Genomic DNA, 24,956 nt, shown 5'->3' with positions numbered 1-24,956 from the left:
CCTGTGTGGGGGAGGGGAGAAAGGAGGCTCATTTAGATATTCACCTAATTAGTAACAGCCAATTATAATAAATGTCTCTCCAGCCAAGTCACCCCCTTTGGGCGCTTTCAGACAGCAAGAAAGAAAAGTGAACAATGGTGGATTGTTTTTCAAAGGAGCGTTCAGAAGGTGCTACTGCTGCATTCAGACATCTGTTTTTTTTTTGTTTACTTTAGTTTTTTTTTTTTTTTTTTATTGCCAAATGAATTTTTTTATTGCATTCCAAATGCTCAAATGCAGCCTCATGCCCCCAGCAGTTGATTTTGACAGGTGCTGCCGCCTGTCCAACTCTGCAGCCGAATTACATTGGCAAAGCGTTGCAACGTGTACACAGCCTTATCAGACTATAATGTTAAAAACTCCGGTGGGTGGTAAAACCACAGCTCAGTTGCCTGTTTTCACCATAAAAAAAGAGCCCTGTCTGTGATATTTCCGGTTCAGTGCTGCCATCCGCAGACAGGGGGCGATGATATGAAGAAAAAGGTCGCACCAAACATGTTGCAGCGCTTGTCCAAAAATTGCATTAAAAAAAAGTAGTTAAAGTTCTTTTATATCTTGCAGAGTACTCTTCCTCCTTTGTGAGTAGCAGTGATTATGCATTCCACCGGGGAGATTTATTAAGATTTAAAGCGGAACTTCTGTCATTTTTTTCATCTTTCCATCTATTAAATCTTCTGCCCTTGTTGTTGTTGTTTAGTAAAACATTTTTGTCCTGCCAGTAAATCCCTTCTACAGCCCACTTCCTGTTTCTTGTCTGGTCATTAGTCTAGGCTTATTAAGAGATCATGCACAGCTCTCTCTCTCTCACTCTGGTGAGAGTTTGCCAGGAAGGGAGGGGGGTGAGTCATTAGAGGGCTAATGAGAGCTGCAGAGCTGGAGGTGTGCCTCTGTGTGTCTGTGTAAATCCAGGAAGCGAACAAACAACAGCTTCAGCTGCCCACAGTTAAACCCTTACAAACCCTTACAAACCACTTTGACCTACAGGCAGGGCTGGACTTACCATTGGGCTTGACTGGGCTCAAGCCCATGGGCCCCACCGAGATACATAGCCGAGTGTACTTGGCTCGGCTCCGCTCACAGTCACGCCCAGCCCCGCTCTATGATGGACATAACACAGGGACTGGGCGTGACTGTGAGCCGAGCCGAGTACACTCGGCTACTCTCGGGCTCCGCTTGGGACTGCAAGAGTACCCAAGAGCCGCTGAGATACGCAGGACTCTGTATCTCGGCGGCACCATTTTTAAACTTCAAGACTGCAATGACAAGGCTGCAAATGACACTGGACAAGGCTGCAGATGGATGGACAAGGCTGCAGATGGACACTGATAAGGCTGCATTGATGGGCATTTAAATGTAAGTTTTTTTCCTTAAACGTCCCCCCTAAACATGGGGTGCGTGTTATAAGCTGATAAATACGATAATGTATAGAAGGTAGGGCTCGAAAGTGACTCAAGCCCAGGGGCCCCCACCACCCTAAGTTCTGCCCTGCCTACAGGTAAGCCTAGATTAAGGCTTACCTGTAGGTCCAAGAAATATCTCCCAAACCTATACGGTTTAGGAGATATTTGCCCGAAGACGGGCACCGCTGTCTACGGCGCATGCGCCGTAGACAGAGGTGCGCAGGCGCACTGAGCGTGCCATTCTCGATAACGAAGATGCCGCGCGTCTCGGCTCCTGTGCGCATGCGAATGACAGCGGCGGAGCTGCAAGACCCACCGAGAAGATGGATGCGCCGGACTACAGGGGACAGCAGTGACGCTGGCTCCTGTGTCAGGTAAGTGACACATAATGGGCTACTATGCGATGCACAGTAGTCCATTATGCTTTACCTTTGCAGGGAATGAAAGAGGAAGAAAACTTATCAGGGTTTACTTCCTCTTTAAAATGGATGCAGCCAGACTCAGTGGAGGGAGATTTCTGCAGCATATTTGGCAAGTACAGAATCACAGTATATATAAAATAATATGCAAAGTGGTTGGGGGGAAGCTTCAGAATGGCAAAGATGTTTTTATTACAAATTGTGTGAGCAGACTGCCGTTCCTCTTTAAGCTGCACCAATATACTCACATAAGTGTTTGGATAGAGTGGAGAGGGATTAGAACCCCTGCCAGCTTTTATTACTATCTGTGCCCCTGTTAGGAAGATTAACCCTCTCTAGTTGTCCTTTTTACCATTATCATTGAAAGTGAAAGTAAAAGGAAATCCCAAATTTTGGGTTGTCCCCAGAAAACGTCATTCTCCAATACGGTAGGGATTCCCTCACTTCCTGTTTTGGCTATGGGAGAAAAAACAAAGGGAAATCTCTCCAATGAGAGACTTAGATATTGCATTGCGGGAATACGAGTTTCCATCTTGTGATTGTAACCCCTTCAGCTCCGGAAGGTTTTACCCCCCTTTATGACCAGGCCATTTTTTGCGGTACTTCAACTGACAATTGCGTGGTCTTTTCCCAACAAAAAGAGCTTTCTTTTGGTGGTATTTTATCACCTCTGCGGTTTTGATTTTTTGGACTATAAACAAAAAAAGGCTGACAATTTTGAAAAGAAAAAAGAAAAAATATTTTTTACTTTCTGCTATAAAACATCCAATACAAAAAATGTAAAAAAATCTAATTTCTTCATCAATTTAGGCTGATATGTATTCTGCTACACGTTTTTGGTAAAAAAAAAGAAATCCCAATAAGATTGATTTGTTTGTGCAAAAGTTATAGCGTCCACAAACTATGGAAAATTTTATAGCGGGTCTGCGAAATTGCGGTGGACAAATTGGACACTAAGTGACACTTGTTTGGGAACCAGTGACACTAATACAGTGATCAGTGCCAAAAAATGCACTGTCACTGTACTAATGACACTGGCAGGGAAGGGGTTAACATCAGGGGAGATCAAAGGGTTAAACGTGTTCCTAGGGAGTGCTTTCTAACTGTGAGACAGGTGCTTGTACTATGTGAAGACAGAGATCCATGTTCCTGCTTAGCAGAAGCACAGGTTCACTACCTTCCCTAGTGACAGAGTGGCAATCTGCCTTGTTTACATAGGCACAGGGCCGTCTTTAATAATGATTGGACCCCAGGCAAACATTTTCTTGGGCCCTTCTGAATCCACTTATCAACTATTTACAGGCAGTGGAGGCTCAAGAGGAAGCTGCTTTGGGCCCCACAACAATGACTGAGCCCAGGGCAGCTTCCCCTTTTGCCCTGTATTAAAGATGGCCCTGCGTAAGAGGACTGCTGTTCTGCTTCTCTCTGGAACGATCAGCGAGTCCTGGCAGATATCGAGTCCGCCGGACCCACTGATTGGCCAGTGTCCAGTCACAGCGGGCGCGGTCGCCAGCGGCATGTGTGCGCGCCCCAGACTCAGAAGTGCAGGATCACATACAGGTATGTGATTCTGCACAGGGGAGCTGCTCTGCCACCGGCAATCAATTAAAAGTGTGATTTACAGGTGAGTCTGCGTGTTGCACATAGGAGAGCCTATAGTATTCACTTCAATGGGCTGCCCTGTGCATGAATGTCAGCCCAAAGTAAGCTCCTGCTCCTTTTTGGGTGACAGACTTAGCGCTATTTATAGATGGGCATTTTGCAGTGCCTGCCACACAATTCTGTCATTAAGAATAATTACTTACTGGCCAGTCATGTACCCGGTACATCATTCGTCTGCAGGCATCATCTCGGTACCGTTTTTTAGATCTGGTGATTGTCTCTAGACATGTGCGGTTCGTTTAGTTCCAAATTAAAGTTCGGACGAATTTTCGTTATTCGGAAATTCGGATGTAATTAGAATAGTACTGAATTTCTGAAATTCAAATAGTTTTCCAATTTCCAAAGAGAAACAAATTGAATAGAAAATAAAGGACTAGAATAGAAAAAAATATATATATTTTTTTCTATTCTATTCCTTTATTTTCTATTCTATTTTATTCTTTTTGGAAATTGGAAAACGATTCGAATTCGAAAACTATTAGAAAACTTTTCGCATTAGAAAACGATTCGAAATGGATGCTAAAACTTTCCGAATCGATTAGAAAACAAATAAACAAAACGAATCCCAAAAACGAATTAAACAAATGAAACAAATTTAACTAAACTAATTTATGTAAATAACAAATCGAAACTAAACTAATTTTGTTTGGGTGTTTTTTTGTTGGGGGGGGGGGGGGGGGGCGGCAGTGGATAGGGGAGGGCGGCGGTGGCGGCTATGGATAGGGGAGGGTGACAGCGGTGGATAGGGGAGGGCAGCGGCGGCTGTGGATAGAGGAGGGCGGCGGTGGCTGTGGATAGGGGAGGGTGGCGTCGTTGGATAGGGGAGGGTGGCATAGGGGAGGGTGGCGTCGTTGGATAGGGAAGGGTGATGGCAGTGAATAGGGGAGGGTGGAGGTGGCAGTGGATAGGGGAGGGCAGCGGCGGCTTTGGATAGAGGAGGGCGGCGGTGGCTGTGGATAGGGGAGGGTGGGGTCGTTGGATAGGGGAGGGTGGCATAGGGGAGGGTGGCGTCGTTGGATAGGGAAGGGTGATGGCAGTGAATAGGGGAGGGTGGAGGTGGCAGTGGATAGGGGAGGGCAGCGGCGGCTGTGGATAGAGGAGGGCGGCGGTGGCTGTGGATAGGGGAGGGTGGTGTCGTTGGATAGGGGAGGGTGGCGTCGTTGGATAGGGGAGGGTGGTGGAAGTGGATAGGGGAGGGTGGCGGTGGTGGATAGTGGAGGGCGGCGGCAGTGGTGGATAGGGGAGGGTGGCGGTGGTGGATAGTGGAGGGCGGCGGCAGTGGTGGATAGGGGAGGGTGGCAGCGGTGGTGGATAGGGGAGGGTGGCGGCGGTGGTGGATAGGGAAGGGTGGCGGCGGTGGTGGATAGGGGAGGGTGGCTTCGTTGGATAGGGGAGGGTGGCGTCGTTGGATAGGGAAGGGCAGCTGTGGCTTTGGCTAGGGGAGGGTGGCGGTGGCAGTGGATAGGGGAGGGTGGCGGTGGCAGTGGATAGGGGAGGGTGGCGGTGGCAGTGGATAGGGGAGGGTGGCGGTGGTGGATAGGGGATGGCAGTGTTGGATAGGGGAGGGTGGCGGTGGCAGTGGATAGGGGAGGGTGGCGGTGGCGGTGGCAGTGGATAGGGGAGGGTGGCGGTGGTGGATAGGGGATGGCAGTGTTGGATAGGGGAGGGAGGGTGGCGTCGTTGGATAGGGGAGGCGGCCCCCGTTCGCCCACAATGGATGGGCCGCCCCCTGAATGGCACCCAAACACGTGTCGCACCTTTTGCTGCGATTTGGAATTGTGGGCAGAATCGCAGAGCTTCAGCTCGCAATTCCAAATGGCCTACTATCAAACGGGGTCTCACAGAGGTGATAAGCCTCCCTTAGAGCTTGCTTACATTTGCGGCTGTCTGTGAAAAGCGATCTGCAGTGAATCTCTTTCCGCAGAGCAGCAAGGGGACACGATCGCATCCTGGATATCTGTGAATGGGCTTTTTAGATGGACACAGTTAGTGCCTTTATGGTTTTGGCACGGGCCCCATTCACTTCAATAGATTGCATCAAACGGTGGTACTGAAGGGGGATATTTGCTGCGATTCAGCAGGTGTAGACCCCCCATACCGCGGCCTTTCCATGCAGAAATGCGTTGCTATCTGCCGGATTTGACATTAATTGCATGGAGTGTATAGTACTGTCATCGTTTTGGTCAATCTAAAGGAGATTGTATAGAGATTGTACAACCAGATTGTATGATGTATGGGGAGCTTTAATCATAAATCACACATATGGTCACCCCAATGATATCGAAAGTCCTCAGAGAGCAGTACAGTGTAGTGGGTGGGGGGCACACACACACTGGATTATATTTATACATTTAATGATGTCTAGGAGAAAGTCTCTCCCTCGCACACACTGACACCTCGTTGCCCTGGCAACCGATATGACAACGTAATCACGCCGTCAGGGCGGGCGGTGATCAGAGGGGGTGTGTGCAGCCTCTCCGCCAGTGATTGGCCGAGCAGCGGACACGTGAGGTTAACCATTTGTGTGCGGGACCGACGCCCTCCCAGCAGGTAACAGAGAGGAGGGGCGTGTCATACCGCTGACACTCGCTTTGCACCTGCCAAGGGGTAATATAGAGGGAGAGACTGGGGGAGGGGCATGTACGGGGTACAGAGGCAGATGGGGCTCTGCAGGGCAACGATACACCTGGGATCAGAACACCTGGACAGGTGACACCTCTAGAATGTTGGGGTGACTGGGATGTGTACCTGGGATCAGTACACCTGGGGAGGACAGGGGGTATAGGTGTATGTATACCATTTATCAGATCACTTGGGGAGGTTACCTATATAGAATAATAGGCATATGTACCTGCTGTGTACACCTGGGCAGGTAACCTATACTAGAACAGGGGGTGTAGGTGGCTGGCATGTACACCTGTGATCAGTACATCTGGACAGGTAACCTAAGTAGAACAGGGGGTGTCGGTGCCTGATGTGTACACCTGAGCAGGTAACCTTTCTACAACCATGGGTATATTGGGGTAACTGCTATGTATACCTGTGACTGGTACACCTGGGCAGGTAACCTTGCTAGAACCATGGGTATATTGGGGTAACTGATATGTACACCTGTGACTGTTACACCTGGGCAGGTGACCTATCTAAATCAGGGGGTATAGGCGCCTGGTATGTACACCTGTGATCAGTACACCTGGGGAGGACAGGGGGTATAGGTGTATGTATACCATTTATCAGTACACCTGGGGAGGTGACCTATCTAGAATAATGGGCATATGTACCTGCTGTGTACACCTGGACAGGTAACCTATGTAGAACAGGGAGTGTAGGTGTCTGATATGTATACCTATGATCAGTACACCTGGGCAGGTAACCTATGCTAGAAGGGGGTGTAAGTGCCTGATGTGTACACCTGAGCAGGTAACCTTGCTAGAACCATGGGTATATTGGGGTAACTGATATGTACACCTGTGACTGTTACACCTGGGCAGGTGACCTATCTAAATCAGGGGGTATAGGCACCTGGTATGTACACCTGTGATCGGTACACCTGGGGAGGTGACCTATCTGGAATAATGGGTATAGGTTCCTGCTGTGTACACCTGGGCAGGTAACCTGTGTAGAACAGTGAGTATAGGTGTTTGATATGTACACCTGGGCAGGTAACCTAAGTAGAACAGTGGTTATAAGTGCCTGGTATGTGCATCTGGGCAGGTAACCTTTTTAGAACAGTGGGTATACTGGGGCAACTGATATGTAAACCTGGGCAGATGACCTATCTAAATCAGGGGGTATATGTGTATGGTATGCACACCTGTGATCAGTACACCTGGGGAGGTGACTTATCTAGAATAATGGGTATAGGTACCTGCTGGGTACACCTGGGCAGATAACCTATGTAGACCTATGTACATATAGGTCTACATATATGTATACCTGTGACCATTACACCCGGTCAGGTGACTTACCTAGAACAGGGGGTATAGGTGCCTGGTATGTTCACATATGGTCAGTACATCTGCACAGGTAACCTATGTAGAGCAGCGGGTATAGGTGTCTATTATGCATGTGATCATTACACATGGGCAGGTAACTTATCTAGAAAAGTGGGCACAGGTGTCTTTTATCTAAACCTGTGATCAGTACACCTGAGGAGGTGACCTAGCAAGAATAGTGGGTACCTGGTGTGTACACCTGTCATCAATACACATAGACATATAATCTCTCTAGAACAGTGGGTTTACTTGGGTGACTGCTATGTACACCTGTGACCGTTACACCTGGGCAGGTAACCAATCTAAAACGGGGGATATATATATACCTGGTATGTACACCTGTGATCAGTACTCTTGTGGAGGTGACCTATCTAGAATAGTGGGTATAGGTACCTGGTGTGTATACCTGTTATCGGTACACTTGGGCAGATAACCTAAATAGAACAGTGGGTTTACTTGGGTAACTGCTATGTACACCTGTGATCATTACACCTGGACAGATATCCTATCTAGAACAGGGGGTGTAGGTGCCTGGTATGTACACCTGGCCAGGCAACCTTTGTAGAACAGCAAGTATATACCTGGTATGTACACACATGGGCAGGTAACCATCTAGAACAGTGGGTATAGGTGCCTGGTATGTATACCTGTGACTGTCACACCTGGGCAGGTAACCATCTAGAACAGTGGGTATAGGTGCCTGCTATGTACACCTGTGACTGTTACACCTGGTGACAGCTGTCCTCCATTTTCTGTCTTGTTGATACTTGACAGGAAGTGACACAGATAGCACTCTATCCAAAACCAAAAGAACACTTTTGGCTGGAGTTCCACTTTAAACTGGATTTCGGCATTTCGGGCATGAGCGTAGAGCCAACCCGTGTAGGTAAGTGGAGACTTAATTTGATGCCAAGCTTTGATGACAACTGCTTTATCCCATACAGACCATTGGATTTTTCAGATGTACCTCTTCTATACCAGTGTGTGTGTGTGGTGGGGGGGGGGGGGGGGGGTCTCTGTAGAATTCAGCAACCAATCAAGAATTGATAGGTTGGCCATGGCTTCACCATGGTGCCCTCTTGTGAGTGGCTAGACCTACATACCTCAGTGATGTCCCCTGTTCCTCATGAATCGATGGGCTGACCAAGGCTTTACCATGGTTGCTACCTGCATGTGGACAGCTCTACACACCTCATTGATGTCCCCTTTCCCTCATGAATTGGTGGGCTGACCATGGCTTCACTATGGTCGCCTCCTGCTTGTGGACAGATCTACATGCCTACATAATGTCCCCTGTCCCTCATTACTCAATGGGCTGGCCATGGCTTCACTGTGGTGGCCCCTTGCATGTGGACAGATCTACAAGCCTCAGTGGTGTCCTCTGTTCTTCAAAAATCTATGGGCTGACCATGGCTTCTCTATGGTTGCCCGTTATGTGTGGACAGATTTACACACCTCAGTGGTGTCTCCAGTCCCTCGTGAATCGATGGGCTAGCCATGTCTTTACCATGGTTATTTCCTGTGTGTGGACAGATTTTCACACCTCGGTGATGTCACCTGTCCCTCATGAATGAATGAGCTGGCCATGGCTTCACCATGATGGCCTCCTGTGGGTGGAAAGAGGAAAGATCTACACACCTCAGTAATGTCTCCTGTCCCTCATGAATCAATGGGCTGGTCATGGCTTCACCATGGTGGCCTCCTGTGGGTGGAAAGATCTACACACCTCAGTATTGTCTCCTGTCCTTCATGAAACAATGGGCTTGCCATGGCTTCACCATGGTGGCCTCCTGTGGGTGGAAAGATCTACACACCTCAGTAATGTCTCCTGTCCTTCATGAATCAATGGGCTTGCCATGGCTTCACCATGGTGGCCTCCTGTGGATGGAAAGATCTACACACTTCAGTATCGTTTCCTGTCTCTCATGAATTGATGGACTAGCCACGGTTTTACCATGGTGGCCTCCTGTGGGTGGACAGATTGGAAACATTTTTACTGGAAATCCAAATTGGCTTCTTTTATGCTTCAATATTGATATCTTTGGGGATGTCCTTCCTACTACACCAGTGGGAAGCCATTTTGTTGATGAATCATTGGTGACTACAGTTATCACTTTTTCCGATGTCTTTCTTATCAACAACCTTGGCAAGAAGTCCCATTTTTTTTATTGGCCGGGTAGCAACCCTCCTAGACTGGCTTTGTGTTATTTTACCCGGAAACCATTTTGTTTATCTGTCCAGGAACAAAATGGCTTCTCTTATGTTTCAGCAATGTGATTGGTTCCTAAACTTTTATCGAGAGACCCTTTTTGTTTTACAATGCCGCACGACATGGCGTCTGTTATACGCCTCAGCACCCCTAACTGGTCAACCGGCCGAATTCCCACATCGCAAAATGCCAAAAAAGGTGCCGCTTCAATCTGATTTGCCGCTGTGGCACAGAGGACCTCCATTTCAAACCCTCCACCTTCCCCATTCATTCACTTCCAAAAAAAAAAAAAAGACATAATTCTACTTTATTCTGAATGAGGATCCCTCTAAAAAAAAAAAAAAAAAAAATTCTATCAGAGGGGCGTCCTCCCCGCCATTCCATTACAGACGATGATACATCGCGCCTCATTATCTGATTACACCCCCCCACCACCACCACTGCTTCACGCTGATTTCCATTTTCATCTTGGCTAAAATGACCCGTCGGGGGGGGCTTAGTTGCCATGGAAACGCAAATAATCTGACGTCCGGCTCCGCCGATTGGACGAGCGGCGTCTCTCGAGTGATGTCATCGACGTTAACACCTTAACCCCTCGTGCGACGCGGAGGCCCATGACGTCGGCCGGAAGAGCGCCGCCCGGCAGATGTAACGCTCTGCAGGGGGGAGGATTATAGACGTTTTGCGGAGGAAGGAGGGGTGGGGGGGGGAAGCAAAAGCAAGCGCTGCAGACATTGCAGGAGGCGCTGCATTAGTTCATAAGCTTTTAACTAGAAGGTGGTCGCTGCTTTTGCGCTTGTCCACGAACAAGCGTCTGATAAAAGGTAATGGCATGGCGGCGGTCTGGTCGGGTTATCAGGTGAAGAGGCTTTTCTGAGCACAGGCTGCGATGCTCTGCAGGAGATGGGGGGCGGTAGACGCTTTAAGACAAAAGGTGCAGCGGTGTTGTCCTGCATGCATTGCTCTGCGGGAAGAGGGGGGGGGTGGGTGTAGCGGGGCTGCGGCCAGTGATGGGTTAACGGAAGGAGCAGCTTGTGGTATGAATATGTATAGCAGTGAGGGGGCAGTGTGTGTATGTATGTGTCTGCCTATCACACGCCCCCCTCACACCCTGCATCATCTTCTCTGCAGAGCCGTCACATAAAGCTGGAGGAGCAGAGCCACGCACGCTCTACCCGGGGACTGTCACACGACATGAGACGCTACCACAAAGGTAAGCCGCCTTTTCCTTCCCGTACAAGGGTGTACGAGGCACGCTGGAGCCCGCTCTCTCCCCCCTGATCCGCACGCCGGCGTACAACCCCGCTGCGATCTCTATCGATTTAATTATTATAACACTCAGGAGGGGATGTGGGGTGGGGGGTGGTCACCTCTTTCTTCTCAGTTACCCGGCTCGTCATATTCGTTGGCAGATTTCGTGGAAGGTCTTTATGCAGCGTGCTCGTAAAAAAAAAAAAAAGTTCCACGCTCCCGTGATTTCGCGGTGACGCCCCCCGATCCGGTTTCCGAGAGCGTGCGGCGGGGCAGGGGTGCCGGACACGTGCGCACGGTCCTGAGCGGCGGGGAATGCGGATTAACCGGCGCGCTTGTGATCAAGGATAGGGTGCGTTGGAGAAGGAGCGCTAGAATACAATACAGGTGATTGTAGGCTGGGGCTGGCGGCACCCTAAAAGTGATCTGTGTACACTTTCAGTAGATCCTACTGTACTGCGCTATGGACTAAGGTGGTGCTATAACAGGATGCGATGGGTATTGGATAAGGAGATGAGGATAGATAAGCAAAAGAAGATATCTGTACTAGATCAGAAGTTCTAAATGCATTGACTTGTGTGCAAGCCGGGGGGACAGCAACTCTGTTACACCCATCTATGTGCACCTACAGTATACCCACTACTGTACAGAGCTATGGACTAAGGAGGTGCTATAAAAGGATGCAATGGGTATTTGATAAGGAGATGAGGATAGATAAGCGAAAAAAGATATCTGTACTAGATCAGAAATTCTAAATGCATTGACTTGTGTGCAAGCTGGGGGGACAGCAACTCCGTTACACCCATCTATGTGCACCTACAGTATACCCCCTACTGTACTGCGCTATGGACTATGGTTGTGCTTTATCAGGCTGTAAGAGGTATTCAATAACAGAGAAGGATATCTGTATGGGATAAGGAGTTCTAAATGTATTGCTGTGTAAACTGGAGACAGCAACTTCCTTACAGCCATCTATGTGTGCCTACAGTATACCCCTACTGTACAACGCTATGGATAACGGTGGTGCTATATCAGGCTGAAAGAGGTACGAGACTGTATTTAGATCAGGAATGTTAGAATGCATTGACTGCTGTGTAAGCTGGAGACAGCAACTCTTACACCCATCAATGTGTGCCTGCTTTATACCTCTACTGTACTGCACTATGGAGTAAGGTGGTGCTATATCATAGACTGTATTAGATAAGAAGATAACAATAGATATCTATATTAGATAAGGAGAGATGAGAGAAAAGGTTATATCTGTATTAGGTAAGGAGTTCTAAATGCATTGACTGGTGTGTAAGCCAGGGACAGCTACACCCATATATGTGCGCCTACAGTATACCCTACTCTGTACTGTGCTATGGAGAAAGGTGGTGCTATATTAGGCTAGTATAGAGTTTGGACTGTATTAGATAAGGAGATAACAATAGATAAGAGATAAGGATATCTGTATTAGATAAGGAATGCTAAATGCATTGACTGGTATGTAAGCCAGGGGGGTTAGCAACCCCCTTGCACCCATCTATCTGCACCTACAGTATACCCCTACTGTACTACGCTATGGATAACAGTGGTGCTATGCCAGGCTGTAAGAGTTATGGGGCTGTATTATATAAGGAGTGCTAGAATCCATTGACTGGTATGTAAACTGGGGCTAGCAACTCCCTTACACCCATCTTAGTGCACCTACAGTATAACCTACTGTACTGCTCTATGGAATATGGTGGTGCTATGTAGGGCTTAGTGTATACCCTACACCTACAATACTGCGCTATGGAATAGTGGTGCTATGTAGGGCTTAGTGTATACCCTACTGTACTGCTCTATGGAATACAGTGGTGCTATATCATGCTGTAATAGGTATGGCACTACATTAGATAAAGAGTATTAGAATTAATTAGATTAGATTGTAAGCTGGGACTGGCATCACCCTTGTACCCATCTACTGTATGTGCGCTTAGTGTTAACCCTATGGTACTGCACTATAGTATATGGTGGTGCTATGTCAGTCTGTAACAGATATTGCATTGCATTAGAAAAGGATTATCAGAATTTATTAGACTAGTGTGTAAGCTGGGGCTGGCAGCACCCTTACACTCATCAATGTGCACCTACAGTATACCCCTACTGTACTGCACTATAGAATATGGTGGTGCTATATTAGGCTGGTAGAGTTTGGACTGTATTAGATAAGTAGAGAACAATAGATAAGGATATCCGTATTCGATAAGGAGTGCTAAATGCATTGACTAGTGTGCAAGCTGGGGGGGCAGCTACACCCATCTATGTGTGCCTACAGTATACCCCTACTGTACTGCACTATAGAATACAGTGGTGCTATATTAGGCTGTAATAAATATTGGACTGCATGAGATAAAAGGAGTATTAGAATTCATCAGACCGGATTGTGAGCTAGGGCTGGCAGCACCCTCACACCCATCTGTGTACACTTTACTGTATATCCTACAGGACTACGCCATGGCATACGGAGGTGCTATGTCAGTCTGTTTTAGGTATTGGACAGAATTTGATAAGGACTATTCTGATTTATTAGATTCGATTGTAAACTCGGACCAGCAGCATCCATACACCGATCTACGTATGCTTACTGTATACTCTACTGTACTGCGCTATGGCATACAGTGGTGTTATATAAAGCAGAGCTAATAATGCTTCTTGTTTTATTGATACAGCATGACACCGCCCAATTTTCTGCTGAATCTGCTCCACGGTGTCAGGGATTCATGTGCAGTCCTGTCTGTCCTATACAGCTCTGTACAGGCCCGGCGAGATCAGATGACAGCCAGGGGCCACGGCGAGATCAGATGACAGCCAGGGGCCACGGCGAGATCAGGAATTTCTGGGTAGTTTGGTGCTGTACTACTTTACAGACGCTGCTGCACCCTGCCATGGGCCGGCTCTGGTATTTCCAGGAAAACACAATTGTACATTCTATGCATTGTACTGTTGGGCCTGAAGGAGTGAAGGTACATTTCTTGCTACAGTGGGAAATGTGGACACACTGCTCTAGCACAGTGTATTGGTTGTTAGCATTATGTGTTTTTTTTTTTATTTTTAGACTTCAAGGTAAAAGCATCCCTTATTTTAGTCCCAGTGATTTTCATCACTGGGTCTCTGTGCTTCTCTATGCAATGCAGGCAGATCTTAGCTGGTGGGAGGGGCCAGCAGGGTGCTGTACAGAGAATCCTCAGTACTCCTTTTAGGAACCCTCAGCCCTGATGCAAGCAGTGGGCTGGCACTTTGGAGGAGTTATGCAAATATAAATATCTTGATGGGTGGGCGTCAGTCTGGAGAAGGGGTGTTTTCGAGGCAGGCTGCGTTTACATAGGTAATGACCACATGTGATGCTGGGCCTCCATGATTGAAATACCTAAAATCCAATGAATAAAAGGGATGGGCCAGGGACAGACTGAGGAGGAAAGCGCCAGATCAGTGGTCCCCAAACGACGGCCCTGGGGCAGGATGTGGCCTTTTGGTTGCGCCACTATTCCATCAGCAAAAGCAAACCAATGATGGGGCACTATTCCTCCCACTGACACCAATGATGGGGCACTATTCCTCCCACTGACACCAATGATGGGGCACTATTCCTCCCACTGACACCAATGATGGAGCGCTATGCCTCCCAATGATGGGGCACTATTCCTCCCACTGACACCAATGATGGGGCGCTATGCCTCCCACTGATACCAATGATGGGGCGCTATGCCTCCCACTGATACCAATGATGGGGCGCTATGCCTCCCACTGATACCAATGATGGGGCGCTATGCCTCCCACTGATACCAATGATGGGGCGCTATGCCTCCCACTGATACCAATGATGGGGCGCTATGCCTCCCACTGATACCAATGATGGGGCGCTATGCCTCCCACTGATACCAATGATGGGGCGCTATGCCTCCCACTGATACCAATGATGGGGCGCTGTTAATCCCATTGGCACCAATGATGGAGCGCTGTTAATCCCATTGGCACCAATGATGGAGCACTGTTCCTCCCGTTGGCACCAATGATGGGGCGCTGTTCCTCCCATTGGCACCAATGTTGGGGTGCTGTTCCTTCCGTTGGCACCAATGATGGGGCACTGGTCCTCCTGTTGGCACCAATGATGGGGTGTTTTTTCTCCCACTGTTATCAACAATAGGGTAATATTCCTTCCACTAAAACCAATGATGGGACATTTTCTACTCCCACTGGTCACAGTCCGGCCCCCCTAAAGTCTGGAAGACAGTAAACTGTCCCTTTTTGTTTAGAAAGTTTGAAGACTTCTGCGCTAGATGATGCTGGATGTCCTCCAGCCAGGAAATGGGGCTCTATCTGAGTTGCTGCAGCTTCTAATACACATTGTGAGAAGCTCACAGTGTGCAGTGAAATCGGAGTGAGCTATTTCAATCCAGGAAAGGAGCCGGTACAACTGTGCAAGACTGAAGGAAAGGCTGAAGGTCCGATTTAGGTAATTTTTCTCTGACTTGTGGGATCAGAGAACGGAGCGGCAGCGTTACTTGTGCGTTCCTGATCCATTCACATGATAAGATGTAGCAGTACTTGCTATAGTACAAATATTATACCGTACCCAGAATCCGTATACATGTGGAGTGTCATCCACGTGCTCCGGAGACCGGTGCCATCTCTCTGTATAGTGACAGTGAGTCAGATACAAGAGGTGCCACCCACTCGTCCCTCCCACACATATCGGCTCTCCGCCGCTCTGCTATTCACCGGATGAGTCAGTTGTACATTGTACCTCACTGACCGATGCAAAGTGTGCCTTTACCGCCATTCAATCTCCGAATAAAGCTGCTGACCCCTCACTCTTCAGGATGTGGCCCCATGACCTCCCAACTCCCTGGGGACTTTTAGTACCGTCATGGTGCCGTATTCATAGCCATAGTTACAGACCTGTCATGCCATGTTCCTGGTAACCCCCCGTAATATAATCTTCCATACCAGCACCATTATTATTACTTTTGTTATACTATATGCCCAGAAGTCTGTGGACTGCCAACCATCACAACTGCATGAGCTGGTTGGGCATCTTATTCCAAAACCATGACCCTCAATGTGGAGCCCCCCACCCTTTGTGGCTATAACGGCCTCCACTTTTCAGGGAAGGCTTTCTACGAGATATTGGGGTGTGTCTGTGGAAACTTGTTCCCATTTGTGAGGTCGGGTACTGATGTTGAATGAGAAGATCTGGCTCACAATTCAACTTGGCCCAAAGGTGTTCAGTAGGGTTGAGGTTGGGGCCCTTGAGGTCCTCCACACCAAACTCCCCAAACCATGTCTATGGAGCTGGCTTTATACACAGGGGTACAGTCATGCCAGGACAAAAAAAGGCCTTCACCAAACTGTTACCACAAGCGTGGAAGAGCACAGTAGTCTAAAATATATCTTTGGGAGTGTATCTGTGGGAATTTCTGCCCATTGGGGAGGTCGGGTACTGATGTTGAATGAGAAGACCAGGCTCACAATCCATTCTATCCCAGATTTGTTCAGTAGGGATGGTGTCAGTGCGCTTGAGGTCCTCCATACCAAACTCATGGCTCTTGAGGCCACTTGTGGTTCTCCAAACTAAACTCAACAAACTGTGTCAGTTCATACCAAAGGTGTTCAGTAGGGTTGAGAACAGGGCTCTTGAGGTGCTCCACACCAAACTTCTCAAATTGTAGAGCTGGCTTTATACACGGGGCGCAGTCATGCCAGAACAGAATTGGGCCTTCACCAAGCTGTTACTACAAGGTTTGGAAGAGCTTAATAGTCTAAGCCCTTGTACACACGTGTCGGAGATTCCGACGGAATGTGCCCTATCGGACCGTTTTGTCGGATATTCCAACTGTGTGTGGTTTCCATCGGACTGTTTCCGTCGGAATATCCGACTGACCAACTTTTCCAACTTGCCGGTAAAATTTGCCACCAAAATGCTCCGATTGGACATACTCCGATCATGTGTAGCCTACTCCGACGGACAAAGTGCCACGCCTGCTCAGATCAAATTCCTAGACCAAAGCTATTGGCTACTAGCCTGAATGTAGTCCCGTCGTAACGAAATAACGTCATCACGTTATGTACAATCGGATTTTCCAACAACTTTGTCCGACCGTGTGTATGCAACAGTTTCGAACAAAATCCAACGGATTTGGTCGTCAGAATGTCCGATCGTGTGTACAAGGGCTCAAAGGTATCTGTAGGAATTTGTGCCTATTTATGAGGTCCAGTACTGATGTTGAATGTGAAGACCTGGCACACAATCGGCGATCCAATTAATTCCAAAGATGTTCAGTAGGGTTGCTGTCGTGGCTCTGGAGGCCACTTGTGGTCCTCCACACCAAACACATGTCTTTTTGGAGCTGGCTTTGTACAAAGGGGCACAGTCATACTGGGACAGAAATGGGCTTTCACCAATCTGTTACAACAAGGTTGGAAGAGATCACTTGTGTAAATTGTTGCATGCTGTAGTATTACAGTGGAAAAAAACATTGCTAGGCTAGTCTTCTATTGCAGAGGAGAAGGGTCCGCCTTAGCTGCGAGCAATGTTTATTCTGTTTGTACTCTGAGCCGCGCCTTCGTAGCTAGAGGGGGTACTGGCAGGTAAGTCTGATATAATGTACAAATATGCTGCTTATACTTGCACATTATGGCAAAACCCCGACTCGCCCCCCCCCCCCCCCCCCCCCCGCCGAGTCAAAGCTGCAGCTATGCAATCAGCAGGGAGCGTGAGCTTTGCTGATTGTAGACCTCCAAGTCTGACCCAGCAGATCAGCCTCCTTTCTTAAACTTTTTTTTTTCCCCTAAATAAACCCTTGAAAACATTTTCAGGTCTCGGGAACCCCTGCCAAAAATGAGTTGGCGAACCTTGGCACCCCAGATGTTTTGGAACTACATTTCCCATGATGCTCCACTACACCGCAGAGTGCATTAGCATCATGGGAAATGTAGTTCCAAAACATCTGGGGTGCCAAGGTTCGCCATCACTGCTATATAGGCATGATCCATAAGTTGTAAAGAGTTTTACATTACAGAATGCAGCGTACCTATCATATTTGACAACCAAAGCGAATTGTTTTTACACTCACCTGCTCTATGCAACACAAACATTTTCATTAATAATCTTAAAATGAAATCAGTAATGACACAGGTGGTAAAAATTGTGAAGACCTCTAATATTAGTGGTCAGTGTAGACTTACCATCCTTACATTGGCGATCATTGTATAGGGTGGAGATTAATTTGCTATTTGTATAAGAGACCCCCAGGAACCCTAGTCAAGAGACTACAGTAGAGGGTGTATTGGACCTCTGAATGGAGACTACTGCTTCCACACAGAGAGCAAGAGTACTGGAAAGGGACAGGCTTTTCTACGCAGGCTGTGGCTGCTTTCTGAAGAGAACAAACTGTAATGCCACGTACACACGATCGGATTTTCCGTCAGAAAAATCTTGGATGGTTTTTCTAAAGGAATTCCGCTCAAGCTTGGCTTGCATACACACGGTCACACAAAAGTTCTCTGAACTTTCGACTGTCAAGAATGTGGTGACGTACAACACTACGACAAGCCGAGAAAATTAAGTTCAATGCTTCCGAGCATGTGTTGGAATTTTGCACGTCGGAATTGCTACAGACGATTGTAATTGCCGATCAGAACTTTTTCTATCTGAAAAATAGAGAACCTGCTATCAATCTTTTGCTGGTGGAAATTCCGCCAGCAAAAGTCCGATGGAGCGTACACACAGTCGGAATTTCCGACCACAAGCTCACATCAGACTTTTGCTGGCAGAATTTCTGATCGCGTGTACGGGGCATTAGACTTTGGAAGCCATCCGTTTTGATACACCTGGAATGGAGTTGGCTGATTTCGATTAAATTTCAGTTGGGCTTTAATCTCAGCTTGGAGTGAACTTGAGGCCTTGTTGTGTGTGGCCAGTTTCTAAGGCCCAAGGGGGTGTAGCACAGTGATTGATTTGAGAACCAACACTGGTTCCTGTAGGCAGCACCAGGTGCCATCCAGCAGTGCTACCCTAGGGGCTTTTTAGGCCAAGTCACAGTTAAAGCGGAGGTCCACCCTAAAGTGGACCTTCCGCTCATTGGAACCCTCCCCCCCCCTCCGGCGCCACAATTGGCACCTTTCAGGGGGAGGGGGGTGCAGGTACCTGTACAGTACAGGTATCTGCACCCACTTCCGGGATAGCTCTCTGCGGAAAGGGGCGTAGATTACGCCCCTTTCCGCAAGTGCCCCGCTGCCTGCTGGGAAACACACAGATCCCAGAGGCAGTGGGGACCGTCCTTATTGCGCAGCGCAACTCGCGCATGCGCAGTAGGGAACCGGGAAATGAAGCCGAACGGCTCCATTTCCTGATTCCCATACCCAAGATGGCGGTGGCAGCACCCGAGAGACGATCTACAGATCGGCTTCGGGTGCCGACATCGCGGGCGCGCTGGACAGGTAAGTGTCACTATTTTAAAAGCGGACTCCCGCTTTAAGGTAGAACTACTTTTTAGTTTTGGATCGAGTGGAGATGGATTAGAACTATTGTCAGGTTTTCATTGCTGTCTGTGCACCCGTTAGGAAGATTCAGCCTCTCTATTTGTCCAGTTTACCATTATCAAAAGTAAAACCTAAATTTTGGGTTGTCCCCAGAAAAGTAATAGAGGGAAAATATTCCAGTGGGGACAATCTCCTTGGAATTCCCTTGCTTTGTAGGCATTTCTGCTCACTTCCTGTTTGGCGGTGGGACAGGAAGTGATGAAGAAATCTCCACACTGGAACACAGATGACGGGGGGAAAAAAAAAAAATCTGACGGTTATAACCCTCCCTTGCTCTAGCCAAAATGGGGAAAAATAATAAAATAATTTTTCCTTTTAGTTCTCTTCTAAATTTAGGTTGGAAAAAAACAAGTCAATGGGGTTTATTTTAAAATTTACAATTAGAGTCTGCTAGGAAAGTTGATCAAACCAAGAGTGAGACCCATCTCGTCCTGAGTCTGGAAACCAGTGCTGGTTTTGGGGCAGTATTGGATGGTACCCCATACTTGGCAACCAGCAGTCAAGCCATGGCAGCTCTGGATAAAGGTCTCGGACTTGACGAGTAAAAGCTGCCCTAACAGAAGGCTAATCTTGAAACTTTTGATTTAAAAAATGCAATCTGTATCCTCGCTGATTACACCTTTAGCTGTTGGCATGCCCCTCGTTGGACGATGACCCGTTTCTTTGCTTGCAGAATTTTTTCCCCAACAGACAGGCCCCTTTACTAACGATGGTGCCAGCTCATGCACTTCTAGGTACCATGGACAAAGTACTATGTTCCCATGGTTTCTGTATAATTTTTATATGTAACAAGAGTCCCTTGATTTTTGTTAGATTAAAGTTTTAAGTAGTTATAAGGGTAGGTTGAAAGAATACTGGGAGCTTGGAGGGTTATGGATGGGGGATTGGGATTTAGATTGAAAGTGGTACAAGATGGTCTGATTTCCGAAGGCCTTTGTGAATTGTCACCATACTGGGTTATGATGATACAATATCATCCCCCTCAGCTTTTTCCATGACGACATGTCCCACCACCTGCTGAGAAGACGTCAATAAACATGGTTGACTGGTTCACAGAGCACAGCCGGTCATCCTTCACATACTGGCACAAGATGAATATAGTCCTGTTGTCTCGCCTTTCTGGCTCCAGCCATCCATCACATTCCTGACCGCTAGCCTCGTACACACCCAGTGACCCTGGACGGCTACAGCAAGCTTATTTCCCCCTTGTAGAAATCCTTGCATCAAACCAGAGACTAGACCAGTGTTTCTCAACTCCAGCCCTCAAGGCGCCCCATCAGGTCATGTTTTCAGGATTTCCCTCAGATGAAACAGCGGTGGTAACTACTAAGGCAGTGAAACTGATCAAATCACCTGTGCAAAATAAAGGAAAACCTGAAAACATGACCTGTTGGTTTGCCTTGAGGACTGGAGTTGAAAAACATTGGACTAGACAACTGGTTCTGTGAAACCATAAATCTCAGCATCCCATCCCAAAACACTTATAGGCCTGGACACAAAATATAAAATGGGGCAACACGACTTCCCTTTAATAACTGTATACCATAGCGCACACACGGCATGCTGTACTTCTGAGCATAGGCTGGGCCATACAACATAGCACTTCTGTTGTTGTGATGTCACTGCTCCACCTCGTGCAATCAGCAAAGGATTAGCAGTCATTGTGCAGATGCAACACGATCTCAGAATTGACGCCCAGGCTGGGCAGGTGGAGATGCGCTTTAAGTTATTAAGGCGGGGCAGGGACACGTAGTCAGAATTTTGAGAATGTAACACATTTCTTATACTATGCACAATCGAGAAGGGCAGGGCAAGTCGACGTGACTTTTGTCAGGTTACTGTATAAAAATGTTAAATGTGCTTTTTAATGTAGTTCTGTTAAGGTCATTATGTGGCTCACGTCTTTGACTACTTGTGTCATTACATTAGTGTTTGTTGTTGTCTCCTGTAGGTTGCAGAAAGTGACTGCTGAACGAAACGGAAGAAAAGAAGTCGGACCGTCAGCTTGCTCTCAGTCATACAAAGATCCCCTCTATATGCCCCTACAGCTGCCCACCATGAATTTTCGCAGCCACCGGCTACTGCGCCGCTCTGCTCCGCCTCCCCCGGCGATCTCCAGCAAACCCACCCCAGTGGGCGGGACTTCTAGCAGCGGACTGTCCAGCTTGAGCAGTATCGCCCAGATCAGCCCCTGCCTGTACCTCTCGAGCGGTAACGCCGCAGGCAGTCGCCAGCTGGTCTACTCCCGCAATGTCACCTGTATCGTCAACGCCACCCTCGAGATCCCCAACTCCAACTGGCCAGACGTCGACTACATAAAAGTGCCGGTGCCCGATCTACCACACGCTCCGTTGGCGCTGTACTTTGACTCTGTGGCGGACAGGATTCATCAAAATGGAAAGAGGAATGGCAGGACTCTGGTGCACTGCGTGGCAGGGGTAAGCCGTTCGGCCACCCTCTGCATCGCCTACCTGATGAAGTATCACCGCCTGTCTCTTCTAGATGCCCACCAATGGGTCAAGACCAGGCGGCCCGTGGTACGGCCGAACGCTGGATTTTGGCAGCAGTTGATCCAGTATGAGAAGAAGTTGTTTGGCAAGAACACTGTACGATTGGTGCCATCACCACTAGGACTTATACCCGATATATACGAGAGAGAAACTCGTAATCTCATCCCCGTATGGGGTTTCAGATAAAAGATGACCTCTTTTCTCAAAGACTAGACTTTGGCTGGTGCATATAACTATCTAAAGAGGTCCTCCATCTATAGCATTAGTTTCAGTATTGGTATAAGGCAGACAATCTCTCCTGCACCTAATGACGGGAGCAGGCCCCTTCACACCCAAGGTGCAGAGGTCAAAGTGCACACCCCCCCACATATGAGCTGTGAACTACTTCAGCAGGATAGGTTGCAGGTTCTTCCGTTTTTGTGCTCCCCTCCTGCTGACATACCTAAGCCTTTTTTGCCTACCCCTGCCTTCACCAATGACATTGTATCTCCAGAGAGAGTCCCATTGGCTTGGCCGCAAGGTGTCTCTCTCTCTGCCGGTATGTTCTCAGGTCAGGCTGGTCATCAAAGACCCTTCTCCCTGATGACCATAGTATAGCCATTGGTTGATAGAGCAGGTACTAAAATAAACTGCATGTTGCTGTTCTCCAACTAGGCTAACTAACCATCAATAATATGGCAGCTCCTCACACTTACCAGTTTTGTGAAGGGGAGAGCCGGAGATCAACCGGTTGAGCCACTTGGCAGGCAAAAAGAGCAGTTTGTGGACCCAGCCCAACTAGAACATCCACAGAAAAAAGGCCAACTTGTTGGCTGGGCATCAGGCAACAGCATCCTCAACAACCATACTGGCTTAAATGCTCCTTTCCCTGTATAAGCAGCAGCCACACTTACCAATACTGAAGCTAACATTGCAGGTGGAGACCTCTCTGTTAATGGAGACCTGTCATGAAAGAAATAAGTGGGCTTCTGAAAATGCTTCAATGGAAGAAACTGATAACACTTTGGCATAAACAGGGACCACAAAAGGCCTGGCTAGACCCTCCTCGCTCCGACTAGCTTAATTATGGAGGTAGACCTCTGACTACGCCCTTCTAGGTGGCATGCTTCCGAGTGTTCATAGTCTAGAGCAGGAGTCTCTAAACAAGGGGCCACTTTACTGTACTTAAGACTTTAGAGGGGGTAGGAGGAGTAAACAATGCCCCATCATCTGTGTGGGAAATGGTGTCCCATTGGTGTTAGTAGCAGGAAAAAAAAAAAATGCCCCTGTTGGTGGTGTCAGTGGGAGATCGTTCCCTAAGGGCCTGGTAAAGGCAAGCAAACTCCACAGTTTAGAGATCACTGGTCTAGAGCAGAATTTCTTAACTTTTTTTAGTCATGGTACCCTTTAATAGTATGCAGAATCTCAAGACACCCCAGTCTAAATTGTGAAAAGCATAATGTTACCAACCTAGCCTAAGACAATGCACACAACCACCTTGGCCATCAGAATCAACCACTCACGTCAGTCCCTCCTATACATAATAACCCCCCCCCCCCCCCCCTCCGATTATAGTCCCTTCAAGCATTTCTGATCCAGGTCAAACTGGGTCTCAAGGGCACCACGGAACAGTGGTTGAGAAACACTGGTCTACAACAGGGGGTCTGCAAACTTTCTAAACAAAAAGGGACAGTTTTCAGTCCTTCAGGCTCTGGGGTGGGTGCAAATAAACCCGGCAAAATGTGGCCAGTGGGAGTAGAGATTGTCCTAGTGTGGGAGCAAACCATCATTGGGAGGTATAGTTTTTATATTGTTGGTTGCAGCAATTCTGGCCACTTGGTGTCAGTGGGAGGAACCGTGCCCCATCATTGGTGCCAATGGGAGGAATAATGCTTCATTTATTGGCGTCAGTAATTACGTGCCATCGTTTGTCAGTAGAAGGAATAGTTTATATTGTTGGAGTCAGTATTATGGCCAATTGCTAGTTCTTTATATCAGTGGTGTCAGTGGGAGGACTAATGGCCCATTTTTGGTGTTCTTGGGAGAACACCATGGCAATAATTACGCGCCATTGTTGGTGTCAGTGGGAGGAATAGTTCTTTATATTGTTGGGGGGGGGGTCAGCAATTATGGGCAATTGGTGGTGTCAGTGGGAGGAACAGAGCCCCAAGGGCCAGACAAAAAACATTCAAAGGGCCACATTTGCCCCCTAGGCCACAGTTTGGAGACTGATCTAGAAACCATCTCTATCTTCAAGACCATTCAAGTTAGACTCAGAACAAACCAGGCAGCAAGGGATGCCAGATTCAGAACAAACCAGGCAGCAAGGGATGCCAGATTCAGTACAAACCAGGCAGCAAACAGCAGAACAGTGTATAATCCCCAGGCTTGTTTTAGGTCACCGATTCAACTTATTGAAAGGAGGGGGAAATCACCAGCAAAACCAGGCAACTAGCATTTTCATGCGTAGCCCAGCAAGAGAAGACCCTTATTTTTTATCTCATGACAGCTTTTCTTTAAAGGACACTCGACACTTTCCTCTTCTCTCTGACCACTGGATACTGGATAGACCCAATGGATAGCTGTATGGACCAATAATTACACCTCCCCCCCCCCCCCCCCAGTAGCAGATCAACAACCATTCAACAACAATAACCGCTAGATAAGTTACTTCTCACTGGTGTAAACTTGTGACGAGGGCGCTCCGGCACCATTCTGTCAGGGAATAATGGCGTGTGGGTGGCTTTCCTGTGACTACGCCCTTTTGCTTTTCTTTATTTTTTAGTGTAAAACATTTTAGATTGTGAAATTTACTTAAAAAAAAATATATATATAAAAAAAATTATATTATATAGAAAAAAAAAAAACAATATCAGAGTGCCACATAGCTCAGAATAGGATACTTATTTTTCTCCTGATGTGGG

At 47.7% G+C, this 24,956-nt stretch overlaps 1 protein-coding gene across 7 annotated transcripts; it reads left to right on the top strand.

The window, feature by feature from the left end:
* The first annotated feature begins 6,049 nt into the window (after positions 1-6,049).
* Positions 6,050-24,902, top strand: DUSP14 (dual specificity phosphatase 14). 7 transcript variants are annotated; one of them, XM_077447361.1, is made up of 3 exons: positions 6,052-6,070; positions 10,856-10,937; positions 21,495-24,902. In XM_077447361.1, exon 3 carries the CDS (start codon positions 21,580-21,582, stop codon positions 22,237-22,239), a length of 660 nt encoding a protein of 219 aa, XP_077303487.1. In that variant the 5' UTR covers positions 6,052-6,070; positions 10,856-10,937; positions 21,495-21,579; the 3' UTR covers positions 22,240-24,902. The 7 variants fall into 7 exon arrangements, with proteins under 7 accessions (XP_077303489.1, XP_077303487.1, XP_077303485.1 ...); XM_077447360.1 differs by lacking the exon at positions 6,052-6,070 and adding an exon at positions 6,211-6,229; XM_077447358.1 differs by lacking the exon at positions 6,052-6,070 and adding an exon at positions 6,246-8,401.
* The last annotated feature ends 54 nt before the right edge of the window (positions 24,903-24,956 follow it).

Source organism: Lithobates pipiens, unplaced genomic scaffold (assembly GCF_037356315.1).
Source record: "Lithobates pipiens isolate NorthernLeopardFrog02 unplaced genomic scaffold, aLitPip1_a1.2 Scaffold_22, whole genome shotgun sequence".
Taxonomy (NCBI): Eukaryota; Metazoa; Chordata; class Amphibia; order Anura; family Ranidae; genus Lithobates; species Lithobates pipiens.
Note: the sequence above shows the minus strand (reverse complement) of the source record. Positions and strands in the feature narration are given on the sequence as shown.